Genomic DNA, 14485 nt, shown 5'->3' with positions numbered 1-14485 from the left:
AGTCTAGAGCACTTTAATGGGCGACCTAACTACTGAAGAAGGGTCTAGAGAAACCTGCGATAAGACCACCCTAGTTGGGGCGGGGTGGGGCGGGTCAGCCACTCGCTACGCCCACTGGGTGGCAATTGGCCATACTTCCGTTCCATTCCGCCCCGCCCCTCTAGGGGTCGCTGTGCTGCGCTTACAGTCGGCTCAGCGCATTTCAGGCTAGGCGGAAGCGGCTTCCTGGCCTGCGCTTTATAGGCCTCTCGTGCTTCCTGTTTCCTCTTTTACCAAGGACCCGCCGACATGGTAGGTGTTTTTGTTTCCAAGCTGGTACCCCCCACAATCGTCCTCCATCCGCCGCTTTGCGCGGCCCCCAGCCCGCGAGGAGGGGCGCAGTACCCTGTGAGGCCGAAGCCTCCGTGGGCCGCTGGCTTCCGCGTTGACCCCGCGCTCCAGCACTGCCCGGCCGGCCTTCTCCCCCTCCTGGGCTCAGACCCAGCCCACGAACCCCGCTCCGGTTAGGGCGTGACGCCGTGCTGTTCCCCGGAGGGGGTTCCTGAGTCGCGAGTGACCCTGTGTTCTCCACTTGCAGGGCCGCGTTCGCACCAAAACCGTGAAGAAGGCGGCCCGGGTCATCATTGAGAAGTATTACACGCGCCTGGGCAACGACTTTCACACCAACAAGCGCGTGTGCGAGGAGATCGCCATCATTCCCAGCAAGAAGCTCCGCAACAAGATCGCAGGGTGAGTTCAGCCGGCGCTCGGCCTCCAGGGCCTGCTGGGAGACGGAGAGTCGTGGCCCCGCGGGTGGGTCGTGAGAGCTGGGTTAGCACTAGTCTCCCGCTGCTCCGAGAAGAGCGCTGGAGGTGTGCCTTTGCCGGGTTTCTTGGTGGGGTTGTCTTACGTTCGCGTTGTATTTGGCGGTTTGACTGGCGGTGGCGCTTGGACGAGGTTAGCCACAGTCGACCTCTGGAAGACTAACGTTAAGTAAGGGTGTACTCGATTTAATGCTAACTTATGTACATTGGGATTCGAAGTGAAGAAAATGAAGGTTGGGAGGAGGGGTCGTGAAGGTTTGTTGGGAGTACTCGATAGCTTTGAAAGCGAATTTGAATAGAGAGGATGTGCGACACCAAAGGGACAGGCATGCCTAGGTAAGTGGAGCTGCGTGTGGAGGTTTTGTGTATGTAGGAGGTTCAGAGTCAGGGCCCCCAAGGTGAATCCTCTCCCTTCTCACTGCGGGAAGAGAACTAAAATACACATGCAGACGTTCTGGGTACCAGTGGGAGCCAATGTGTGTTCTTGGGCATTTGTTCTTTGTAGCTATGTCACACATCTGATGAAGCGGATTCAGAGAGGCCCAGTGAGAGGTATCTCCATCAAGCTGCAGGAGGAGGAGAGAGAGAGGAGAGATAATTACGTGCCTGAGGTAAACTTTCTGGGTCTTATTCTGGATCTCTTGTTCATCCTGAAAGATAAAGCAGGTTCCTGAGAACCGTTTCAGGTACCTGGTTTTCAAAGGGACCTCGGCTGAGTCTTCATATACCCTTTGACCAGCTGTAGGTGCCTATAATTTACTTGGCTGTATGTTAGGTTCTGTTCTGCCCTGTTGGGATCATGTAAGTCCATTCTGTTTTATACATGAGAGCCTTTTAATGATATTTGTTTGGTGACTTATGTCTTCTGGTTTGATTATTTGCCCTAGCATAGTATTTCTGCAGTATAAACCCAATCTTAAGGTTTTCTAAATACTGGATTCGTGGGATCCTACTGTATCCTCTCTATGCCACCCATCCCCGTCCCCCACCCCCTTTTGTTGTTCCTCATTTAAGAGTCTTAGAGAAAAGGCAGGGAAGGTGAGAGATAACTCATTGCTATTTGGGGCCTGCCTTGTTCCTTACAGGTCTCAGCCCTGGATCAGGAAATCATTGAAGTAGATCCTGACACTAAGGAAATGCTGAAGCTCTTGGTAAGTGTTTGCTGAATTCCTAAAGTAGGGCTTCCCTGGTCACCATCCATCAGTAGCTTTCTACTGTGGGTAATACTTCTAGGTAACACTTACTGAGTCTTCAAAATATATCAAGTAATCTCAATGTTTCTGTATGGCGTTTCCCTTTTCCTCAGTATGTCCCATGAGGCACATCCTGGTATTTACATTTTATAGATGATGAAATGGTAATTTCAAGGTTAGTAGGTGGCAGGGATGGGAATCCATCCACCCTTCTAACCACTAACCTAGACTGCCTCCAAAGTGGGTTTAGCTAGTTAGTGAAGGTTCCGTTTGCTCTCCACACGAGGATAACTCCCAAATCCAGTGGCTGTTCTTCCAGGACTTCCAGAACACCCCTTTTCTCAGTTCCTTCTGTTCTCTTCTCGATTTTGTGGCTGGCTTCTCACATTTACCCCCTTGGTTCCATCCTTAGTTCTCTTTTCAGTCTGCCTCCTTACTTCTATATCTGTATGCTAATCACTTAAATGAGCTGTGGTCTCATTTCCAGTTGCTAATTGGGCACTACTTGGGTAGTTCAGCTATCTTCAATAATCTCATAAGTGTCTCTTCTGTGACATATCTTAGTACTTTAGTAGTTTGGTGAAAGCATGAGCTTCAAAGTCCAGGAGGCAGTTGGTGATTTAGAGCAACTTTATTTTTCCTTTTTATGATCATGAAACGTCTTAAGACGTTCAGAAAGATAATGAATAGAGTGAACACCCATATACTGCCACCTGGTCTCAGAAAAACATAACCAGTACAGCTAACGCCTGCTACAGATCATTTTGTCCTGAAATACTAATCTGGAATGCATCTTTTTAATTTCAACTGTAAAATTGGTTTTTGAGGATAAAATGAGGAATTAAATTCTGGTTATATGGTGGGCCCTTGGGTTTTTTTTTTTTTTAAACATCTTTATTGGAGTATAATTGCTTTATAGTGGTGTGTTAGTTTCTGCTTTATAACAGAGTGAATCAGCTATACACATGCTCTTGGGTTCTTTGCACTTAGATTGAGCCACCTTAAAGGCAGGCCCTGACCTTGTCCTACCACTATTCTACCCGGGCCCTTCACAAATGTTGATTGCATAAGTGGTGCCTCCTACCTGAGGGCTGGTCTTGGAAATGAAGTGGCACTGTATATGCCTTAGAGTAGTGATTCTCAAAGGGACAGATTTTGCACCCCACAGGGAACATTTGGTAATATCTGGACACATTTTTGGTTGTCACAACTGGGGGATACTAGCAGACATTAGTGGATAGAGTCCAGGAATGCTGTCAAACGTCTTAAAGTGCACAGGACAGCTCCTTCATGGCTGACTGTGGAGGATCCTTCAGATCGCAGGTAGACCCCCTACAGAGTTTTATTGCTCTGGGGTGGGGAGGAGAAGGCTCTCTTGGTTTTCTGCAGGGTCCCACCAATCTGACCCCAAGGTGTGGAGGCTGACAAAAGCATAGCCTAATGGTGGTGCCGGGGCTCTGGACACAGATCTCACCAGTACAGCCACACTAAGCCCCTTTTTATTGTTCCAGGACTTTGGCAGTCTGTCCAACCTGCAGGTCACTCAGCCTACAGTTGGGATGAATTTCAAAACACCACGTGGAGCCGTTTGAATCTTTCTGCTGTGCTGTAATATTTTCAATAAACCTCGGACAACAACCGTGCCTGTGTCATCTGTGGGGTTGGGTGCCGGTGGAGCTAAGGGCAGGAATTCTTTCTCAAGGGAGATGTATCCTGAAGAAGAGCGGTCTGCAGTGTGACGCATCTGTAAGTGGCCTATGGGCAACGCCCATACAGATTATGGATGTGTTAGGAGGCCTGAGCCTGGACACCTGCATCACTTCTTTGGTTGCCAGCTCTACCCTTCTTGGTCCTCCCAGGCCCTGAGCACGCACTCTGGCTTCAGACAAAAGTCAGGAGATGCTTTTCCCTCCTCACCCTGTAGGCCCTGCTTCAGCCTCCTCCGAGTACATGCAGTTTGGGTTAATGAACCTGCCGGTCTTGAAAGGGTAACGCTCCTTGTGTGTGAGGGTTGGGCTTTCTGTGGGTGGGAGATAGGATGGGTGTGGAGGCCAGTACCTGGAGCATAGGAGATTGAATGAGTGTGAATGGATGTATGGGGGAGGATCAGTGAAACACAAGGGGATGTGTCAGTTCAAGGGAGGCTGAGCTCAGTGGGTGGATCCCGGGTGGGTGGATCTGAGCTTGGGGAGCTGCTGAGGCTGTGGGTCCAACTCTGTTGTGGAGAGTGCTGGGTTGGGCTGGTCCCTGCTGAGCAGTGGGAGGACAGCTTGCAGCACAGGCTCCTCTGCTTGACTGTCCTGGGCTGAGCTGGGCCTGTTTGTGTACATGTGCATGTCAAGATCTCTGCAAGGTAGTGGCAGGACCTAGGTCAGTCTGGCTCTCCATTGATCCTTGCACATCTGGTTCTGTGAGGCAGATACGTGCAACAAACATCCTAAAAATGTGTATTGTAGCAGTACAAAAATTGTAACAATTTTGATTCAATTTCAAACTTGAAAAGTTGCAAGAATATATAGCACAAAGAACTTTAAAATACTCTTACCCGACCTCAGCTCACATTTTGCCCCAATTCTGTCTCTATACACACTTTTTTTTTTCTGATCCATTAGGATCAAGTTAGAGATGGGCCCTTTTGTTCCAAATATTTTATTGTCAGTTTGCTAAGAACAAGCATAACTGCAGATCAATGATCATAATCGGGAAGTCTAACATTGATATCATACTGTTACCTAATCCATAGTCCATTGTAAAATCTTGCCAATTTTCCCAATAATATCTTCCATAGTTTTCTTTCCTGTTTCAGAATCCAACCCAGAATTACTACATCTAGTTCTCATGTCCTTCAGCCTTCTTTCCATGTCTGTCTTGGAAAAGTATTGGCTGATTTTGTAGAATGTTCTTCAATTTGGGTTTGATGTCGGCTCACAATTAGATTTAATTGAGCTTTTTTGTGTAGGAATACAGATGGTCCCTGACTTAAAATGGTTCGACTTAAGATTTTTTGACTTTAGGATGGTGTGAAAGTGATATTATTCAGTAGAAACTACTTCAAATACGGAATTTTGATCTTTTCCCAGGCTAGTGATACGTGGTAGGGCTCATGATTCTGGGCGGTGGCAGTGAGCCACAGACCCTAGTCAGCTATGTGATCTCAAAGGTAAACCCAACAATACACAACTCTTTTTTTGGTACCCATACAAACATTGTTTCACTTTCAGTACAGCATTCAATACGTGAGATACCCAATACTTTATTATAAAATGGGCTTTGTGTTAGATGATTTTGCCTAACTGTAGGTTAATGTGTTAGGACATTAGAAGTAGCCTCAGCTAAGCTATGATGATCAGTAGGTTGTGTATTAAATGTATTTGTGACTTAGGGTATTTTCAATCTACGATGGGTTTATTGCAACATAACCCCATCATAAGTCAAGGAAGATGTGTACCACAGAAGAGATACTGTGTACTTGATGCATCATATTGGGAGGCACAGAATACTTGGTGAGTTTTAGTGATGTTTACTTTGAGCACTTGGATTAAGGGGCATCTGTCAAGTTTCTCCACTGTAAGTTATAAGGAGGTATTTCGAGGCTAAATATCCTGTTCTTCAACTTTTCACTCACTAGTTAATAGCATCTATTAATATTTTAACTCCATTATTACCTTTATATTTATTAATATTGTACAGTAAGGAAGAGCTTTCTCTTAAAACTTTTTCTTTCCGTTTTTTGATGTGGAGTCGGGCATTCTCAGCAAATACTCTTGCCTTCTAAATACAGCTCCGTATAAAGAAGCCTTTCCTCTTGGTTTTTGGTGTCAATGATGAGGAAAGGGGCGGGCTTTCTGTATGGGGGGAGAAATTAGAGCTGGGTTAAAATTACCAATGGGTAAGAAAATTAACAAAATGCCAAACCAGCAACACGGCCGTTTGCTGTGATGTTTGCCACACTCGCCTACTAGGAGGCAGTGTCATTGCTATTCCACATCTGCCTGGCTCCTCTACCTCTAGGCCCTGTGCTCTAGATAACTTAAGATGAGGGATGGGAAGGGTTGGGGGAGGAGGAGGAAGCCGACTTGGGCTGCACGAAGAAGCTGTTTATCCTCCATCAGTGTTGAAGAGCTTCTCTAGGCCTTAGTTCTTTCATCTGTAAAATAAGACCTGTGCTCATTAGAACTTCCTGTGGAGCTTGTTAAAAGCAGGTGGCCAGGCCCTGCCCCTGATTTGGGCCGTGATTTGTGTGTTCAGGAGGTGGGTGGGGCCTGCGTGGGTGTTTCCACAGGTACTTGCTGGCAGTTCCAATCCCAGCTGGGTTTGGAAACTGCCAGCCTAGCAGCTAGCACTGGCTGGCCCACGGTGCAGTCTCCCATGTTTGGGGTCAGATAATGCTCTTCGCATAAAATAGACAAGAGAGTCTTCTGCCTTCTGTGTCACAGACTCTGCTTCTTCAAGATTTGAAAGGCCCCAGGAAAGTTTTGGAGGTAATTATCTTCTTTTTTTCTATATTGCCCTTAGTTGTGTTAAAGTATGATTTTCAACAAAGTGAAATGGCTCTCATACAGATGGATATAAAATGAACACATGTTAAGCATTTTTAAAAACTCAAAGAACTGAGATGTTACAGTCAGTTCAAAGGAGAAGTCAAGGACAAATTTGGAGTAAAAGAATGTTGAAATGAATTTATAAATGGACACGAGACTGACTTCCACAGGAGGGAAGTCAGCTGAACCTCTACCCAACAGAATTTATTTATTTGCATTTGTCTATAGATGAGAATTATTTGTATTATCAGGTATCTATAACTTACAGAGTTGTAAAATAGCTCCAAGGCAGTGAAAGGTGCAGAGCCTCTCTATAGAATCCAAATCAAAACCCAGGTTGTTGCTCTTAACAGTTGAAGCACAAATTTTCCCCTCTATCTGTAAATTCATATTCTCTGTATTGCTTATGTTGTTAATATTTTTAATTTTATTAGTATATAATTAATTATAGTTTTCTCATAATTAGGAAAACTCCGTTATTATGTGTCATTTTAAATGTTATGTTTGTTTTCTTTTCTAAATTAAACTTGTCAGATGTTTATTTTATCCATAGTTTCAAAGAACTAGCACTTGGAGATGTAACTTTCTTTTTACTTTACTTTTACTTTCCTCATTAGATACTGGAAAAAAACATGGATTCAATCGTGAGGACTGTGAGTAAAGCTCATTTCCTTTTTCAACTGCAGGGGTCAGCAAACTATGCGCAGCTGCCTGTTTATGGGTAAGCCATGAACTAAGAATGGTTTTTCACATTTCTAAATGCTTTAAAACAATAGCAACAACAAGAGGAGAATACTGTGGCCTGCGGAAACTATACGAAATTCAAATCAGTGTCTACATACAGAGTTTCATTGGCGTGCAGCCACATTCATTTGTTTACAAATTGTAGATGGCTGTTTTCCTGATGCACTGGCTGAATTAAATAGTTGCCACAGACAGTACGCAGCAGTGTTATCACTTTGCAGTACAGACTGCAGTTATACATTTATAACTCAATAGTGTTATGAGGGCCATACCTATCACCATATCGTGACATCTAATTTTTTAAAAATTATTGGTGCATACTTAACGTTAAAGAAAAAAGAGCCCCCCCCCCCCGCCCCGTCTAAGAACGCGCAGGGCGACGGCGGCCGGGGTGGGGGTGCGCGTGTGCCCTGGGCCCGGGCCCCCCGGGAGCCATAATCCTGGAGGGACCCGCTCCCAGGAGTCATGTCCCTGCGCCCCGGCCCCCGGGAGACATAATCCCTGCGCCCCGGCCGGGCCCCTAGGAACCGTGTCTACAAGTCCCGGGGGCCAGCGTGGCAGGGGCTGGCGTGGCAGGGGCCGGCGTGGCAGATGCTGGGCTCACTCCGGGAGGCGGCAGGCGCTGCGAGCCCCTTCCCGCTGGGGCGCCTGTGCCGCGGACCGGCGGCTGGGGATCGCGGGGGACAGGAGCGCAGCGGACAGAGAGGCCTGGGCGCCGCCGGTTCATGTTGCTGTTTACGCTGCGGGCGCGCAGTGCCCCCTGCCCGCCCGACAGCCCGCTGCTCCCCCGTCGGCTCCAACATGCCCTCAGTGCGCCTGCCGCTGCGCCCCCAGGCGCTAGACCGCGCGGCCGCCATGGGGAATGGTTAATCCTGTCTGGCCTGTATATCGGCAACTTCAAAGATGCCAGCGAAGAACAAGATGACACACATTCTGTCTCTGCACGACGGCACCAGGCCAACATTGGAGGGGGTTAAATACCTGTGCATACCAGCAGCGGATTCACCATCTCAAAACCTGACAAGACATCAAAGAAAGTGTTAAATTCATCCACGAGTGCCGCCTGCGAGGTGAGGGCTGCCTTGTTCACTGCCTGGCCGGCGTCTCCAGGAGTGTGAGTCTGGTGGTTGCATACATCGAGACGGTCACCGACTTCGGCTGGGAAGATGCCCTGTGCACTGTGCATGCAGGGAGGTCCTGTGCAAACCCCAACCTGGGCTTCCAGAGGCAGCTCCAGGAGTTTGAGGAGCACCAGGTCCATCACTTCCGCCAGTGGCTGAAGGAGGAGTACGGAGAGAGCCCTTTGCGGGATGCGGAAGAAACCAGAGGCATTCTGGCCACCCCAGGGATTCTGAAGTACTGGGCCTCTCTCAGAAGACTGTAATGTACCTGAAATATTGCAAAGCCAGAGTTTAGGTGCTGCCCAGAAGAAAAGCAGAGTTTAGGTGCTGCCCAGAAGAAAAGCAACCAGAGTTCATTTTTCAGTGTCCAGAAGTAATTTGTGAACTCGCCTGTTTTCATTTTAAACAATATATATGCAATTGTGTCATCAAAAAAAAGAAAAAGAAAACTGGGCTTTAAATGTTATGTTTTTAAGGTATGAGTAACCCATTCATTCGGTAGGCAAGGGAAGCTGTTTACCAATGGTGAGTTAATTTCTCTGGAAGAAACGTGTGCAGAGTAAGTAAACTTATTTAAAACTATTAGCCTTTGGGTGAGAATGGTTGCTTAAAGGGGTGAGAATCGTTGCTTAAAGGGTTGAGAACATTGGGTAGTAGTCAATTCAAAACAAGGCAAATGATTTGGAATGGTTTTCCTTGGTTCTTGATGAGTCAAATGTTACCAGTACTGCTCAGCTGTTATGCAAGGGTCAATGCCAACTTTGAAGAGTAAAGAATTAGCCTCTAGAATAATCTGCGTAGAACAGCTACAGGTGAGAATAATTTTAAAGATGAGAAATCACTGATTCAGTATAACCTGAAGTGGGAATTGGCTGAGCTAATGTTACAGCTGATTTTGGTAGAAATACATGCAGAGCAGAAAGGGCTTATTTGGACAGACTTCAAAGCTTGCAGAAACGTAAAGTGTTTAAAACCTGTGTTATTCATTATGTTACTCATTAATACGTATTCTGTAGAAAATATCTAAATTTCAGTTATTGAACCAGTACTGTTAGCAGTGAATTTTACTCTCATAGAGTTGACCATCATCAGTTCCATGAATTTTGGTAGTTGTATTTAACTGTGGTGAATTTTTCTTAACATATAATATTTGTTATTTTAACCATTCATAATTGTATAATTAGAGGCAATAAATATGTTTACGGTGTTATGGTAACCATCATCACTATGTCTAAAACTTTTTCCTCATCCCCAACAAAAACCGTGTACTCGGTAAACAATAACTCCCTATTCCCCATATCACATTTTGTTTATCCATTCATATTTTGGTGGACATTTTGGTTGCTTCTGCTTTTTGGTTGTTGTGCAGAATGCTGCTATGAACATGGGTGTACAAATATCTGTTTAAATCCCTGCTTTCAGTTATTTTGAGTATATCCAAGAACTGGAATTGCTAGTTCATGTGGTAAATCTATGTTTAATTTTTTAAGGAAATGCCATACTATTTTCCACAGCAACTGCACTATTTTACATTCCTACCAGCAGTGTACAAGTTTCTCCACATCCTTGCCAAAACTTGTTACTTTCTGGGGTTTTTCTTGGTTTTGATTTTGTTCTTTTGATAATAGCCATCCTTGTGAGTGTGAAGTGGTATCTCATTGTAGTTTTGATTTGCATTTCCATAATGATTAGTGATACTGAGCATCTTTTTAGGTGTTTATTGGCCATATGTATATCTTCTATGAAGAAATGTCTGTTCAAGTTCTTTGTCAGTTTTTAAATTGGTTGTTACTGAGTTGTAGGAGTTCTTTGTATATTCTGGATATTAATTCTTTATCAGATATGATTTGCAAATATTTTCCCTCATTCTGTGTGTTGTCTTTTCTCTCTGTTGATAATGTCCTTTGATACACAAAAGTTTTAATTTTTGATGGAGTTCAATGTGTTATTTTTTCTTTTATTGCTTATGCTTTTGGTGTCATATCTAAGAATCCTTTGCCAAATCCACAGGCATGAAGAATTACTCCTATGTTTTCTTTCAAGAATTTTATGGTTTTAGCCCTTATATTTAATCCTTTGATACATTTTGTGTTAATTTTTGTATATGGTATGAGGTAGGGGTCCAACTTCATTCTCTTGCATATGGAAGTCCTGTTGTCTCAGCATCATCTGTTAAAGAGACTATTCCTTTCCCATTGATTGGACTTGAGACCCTTGTCAAAAATCAGTTAGCCATAAATGTATGGGTTTGTTTCTGAATTCTCAGTTCTATTCCATTGGTCTATAAGTCTGTCCTTCTGTCAGTCCACAGCATTTTGATTACTGTAGCTTTGTAGTGAGCTACGAAGTGTGGGTCCTTCCACTTTGTTCTTTTTTAAGATTTTTTTTTTTTTTTTGTCTACCTGGGCTGTATAAGTTTGCTAGTGCTGCCATACAGGATACCACAGACTTAAACAGTGATTTATTTTCTTACAGTTCTGGAGGCTAGAAGTCCAAGGTGAAGATGTAAGCAGGTTTGATTTCTCCCGAGGCCTCTCTTCTTGCCTTGGAGCTGGCTGTCTTCTTGCTATGTCCTCACATGCTCTTAGCCCTGGTCTCTCTGTATCCAAATTTCCTCATCTAATAAGGACACCGGTCAGATTAGACTAGGGCCCACCCTAATGGACTCACTGTAACATAATTACCTCTTTAAAGGCCCTGTCTGCAAATATAGTCACATTCTGAGGTACTGGAGGTTAAGGCTTCTGCATATGAATTTTGGGGAATACAGTTCAGCCTATTACATGGACTCCATGCACTGAATTTGAGAATCAGCTTTTCCATTTCTGCAAAAAAAGCCCACTGGAATTTTAATAGGAGTTGCTCTGAATTTTGTAGATGGCTTTGGGTAGTATTGACATCTCGACAGTATTAAGTCTTCCAGTCCATGAGCATGGGATGTCTTTCCACTTATTTAGATCTTCTTTAATTTCTTAGAGGAATATTTTGTAATTTTCAGGGAACAAGCCTTTCACTCCTTGCTTAAGTTTATTCCCAGGCATTTTATTCTTTTAGATTGTGCTATTGTGGTATAATAAGAAATATATATTTGGTCTTTCTCCCCAGTTCTTGGCATAAAATCTTCTAAAACCCTTGGAATTTCCTGAGTGTTATTCATAATAAGCCCCTTTCAACCATACCTGAGTTTATGCTAATGAGGTGACTCTTGGTGGGCTGTAGATCACTTCAGGATGGGGGCTAGTTGCTAGAGGAACCAACCATGTGAATAGAGGATTGGAACTTTTTAGCCCCACCCCCTGACCTCTGTGGAGGGGAGGGGGCTGGAAATTGAGTTAATCACCAATAGCCAATGATTTAATCCATCACGTCTACATATTTGAACCTCCATAAAAACTCTTAAGTGATGGGGTTTGGAGAGCTTCCAGGTTGGTGAATGTGTGCTGGGAGGGTGGCACATCCCAAACTCCTTGGGGACAGAAAATCCTGTGCTGAGGATCCTTCCAGACCTCACCCTATGTACCTCTTGGTCTGGCTGTTCATTTGTATCCTTTATAATAAACCAGTAATAGTAAAGTTTTTCTCCAAGTTCTGTGAGCTGTTATAGCAAATTACTGAACCTGAGATGGGGTCATGGGAACCCCCAGTTTGTAGCCAAATCAGACAGAAGTATGGGTAACCTGGGGACTCAAAACTTGTGACTAGCCTCTGAGGTAGGGGGATTGAGATTTTAATCTGTGGGGTCTGTGCTAACTCTGGGTAGTGAGTGTCAGAAGTGAAATAAGTTGTAGGGCACCCAGTTGGTGTCTACAGAGAACTGGCGAATTGCTTTGGTGTGGAAAACCCACACATAGATATTATTGTAAATTGAATTGATTTCTCAGTTTTCTTTTCTAATTATTCATCACTGGTATATAGAAACAACTGATTTTTGCAATTTTGCTGAATTTGTTGATTCACTCTAGTAACTTTCTTGTACATTCCTTGGGATTTTCCATGTGTAGGATCATGTCACCTGCAGATAATTTTACTTCTTCATTCCCAATTTGGATGCCTTTTATTTCTTTCTTGTTTAGTTGCTCTGCTAGAATTTCTAGTACAGTGTTAAATAGCAGTGGTGAAAGCAGGCATTCTTGTCTCATTCATGAAATTACAAGTAAAAAGCTTTCAGTCTCTCATCGTGAAGCATAATGTTAGCTGTGGTTTTTTCCATAAATGCCCTTTATCATGTTGAGGAATCTTCCCTCTATTCCTAGTTTTTCTGAGAGTTTTTATAATGAAAGAGTGTTGGCTTTTGTAAATGCCTTTTCTGTATCAATTGAAATGACAGTATGTTGTTTTTTTCTTCTACTACTGTGATATATTACATTCATTTTTCTCTTATGTTGAACCCTTGCATTTCTATTATAAATTCCACTTTGTCATGGTATATAATCCTTTTAATGTGCTCAGTTTGGTTTGCTAGTATTTTGTTGAGGATCTTTGCATTGATATTCATAACGGATTGATTTGTAATTTTCTTTTTTGTGATGGTCTTAATATGGCTTTGGTATTAGGGAAATGCTGACCCCATAGAACGAGATGGAAAGTGTTCTCCTAGTTTATTTCTTTGAAGAGTTTGAGAAGGACTGGTGTTAATTGTTCTTTAAATTTTTGGTAGAATTTACCAGTGAATCCATGTGGTCCTCGACTTTTCTTTGTTGGGAAATTTTTGATTACTGATTCAATGTTTTTATTTGTTATAGGTCTAGTGAGATTTTCTGTTTCTTCAGTTAATTTAGGTAATTTGTGTGTTTCTAGGAATTTGTCCGTTTCATCTAGGTTATCCAATTTTAGAACCCAAAGAAGGATTCCAGTTTTTTTTGTTGTTGTTGTTTGTTATATTTATTTTTGGCTGTGTTGGGTCTTCGTTTCTGTGCAAGGGCTTTCTCCAGTTGCGGCAAGTGGGGGCCATTCTTCATCACGGTGCGCGGGCCTCTCACTGTCGCGGCCTCTCCTGTTGCGGAGCACAGGCTCCAGACGCGCAGGCTCAGTAGTTGTGTCTCACGGGCTTAGTTGCTCTGTGGCATGTGGGATCTTCCCAGACCAGGGCTCGAACCCGTGTCCTCTGCATTGGCAGGCAGATTGTTAACCGCTGCGCCACCAGGGAAGCCCTCCAGTTTTTTCTTCTGTTAAACCTTGGCTATTAGGAGCTAGGGAGTGAGAAAATGTGTATGTATGCATGGATAGTTGAATATAAATATATAAAAATGTATTTTTATTTATAAAAGTGCAATTTGATTTAGGACTTCAACCTAACAAATTCAGCTAGCAAAGCAAGATATTTTCCTTCTTAAAAGAAAATGAATTTTTTTTAATTTTTAAGATTGTTTTTAATTATTTGAACAGGCAGCACGTCACATGGTTCACAATTCAAAAGATAAAAATGAGCTTACAGTGAGCAATCTCCATCCAACTCATGTCCTCCAGCCTTCTAGTTCCCCCTTTGCACATGGAGCCCTGTTGTCAGTTTCTTTTGTATCCTAGATATGTTACATGTATATGTGATGGGTTTTAAAGTGTGTCCACACATTATTAAAGCCCCCTCCCTTCAAGAGGTGCAGGTTTCATCCCTCCTCTTGGTTATGGGCTGGACTTAGTGACTCCCTTATAACTAATAGAACATGACAGAAGTGATAGTGTGTAACATCCAAGACTAAGTCATCCATATATTTTGTGACCTCCTCCTTGCTCTTTCTTGGATCAATTGCTCTGCGGCAAGCCAGCTGCCATGTTGCAAAGACACAGGAACTGAGGCCTCCCGGTAACAGCAATGTAAGAAACTCATCTTGGAAGTAGACAGACCCTCCAGCCCCAGTGAGACTTTCAGATGACTGCAGCCTGGATAACACCTTTTTTTTCTTTTTAAAGAGTTCCCGGGTTTCTATTTTATTTTATTTTATTGGCCACGCCGTGCAGCTTGTAAGATCTTAGTTCCCCAACCAGGGATCAAACCCGTGCCCCCAGCAGTGGAAGCATGGGGTCCCAACCACTGGACCACCAGGGAAGTCCCAACATCTTATTTTTAAAAATTGAGATATAATTCA

The 14485-nt window shown here is 43.7% G+C and overlaps 1 protein-coding gene and 1 pseudogene across 2 annotated transcripts; both read left to right on the top strand.

Annotated features, from left to right (window-relative positions):
- The first annotated feature begins 201 nt into the window (after window positions 1-201).
- On the top strand, window positions 202-3635 carry RPS17 (ribosomal protein S17). The gene is made up of 5 exons (XM_082851288.1): window positions 202-291; window positions 578-729; window positions 1309-1414; window positions 1889-1954; window positions 3508-3635. Exons 1-5 carry the CDS (start codon window positions 289-291, stop codon window positions 3586-3588), a joined length of 408 nt encoding a protein of 135 aa, XP_082707414.1. The 5' UTR covers window positions 202-288; the 3' UTR covers window positions 3589-3635.
- Window positions 3636-8006: 4371 nt separating this feature from the next.
- Window positions 8007-8665, top strand: LOC309960546 (dual specificity protein phosphatase 22-like; annotated as a pseudogene). Its single transcript has one exon. The product of its transcript is annotated as a dual specificity protein phosphatase 22-like (transcript).
- The last annotated feature ends 5820 nt before the right edge of the window (window positions 8666-14485 follow it).

This window comes from Leucopleurus acutus (genome assembly GCF_964270905.1).
Source record: "Leucopleurus acutus genome assembly, chromosome: 1".
Classification (NCBI taxonomy): domain Eukaryota; kingdom Metazoa; phylum Chordata; class Mammalia; order Artiodactyla; family Delphinidae; genus Leucopleurus; species Leucopleurus acutus.
This window is presented reverse-complemented; position numbering and strand designations above follow the sequence as displayed.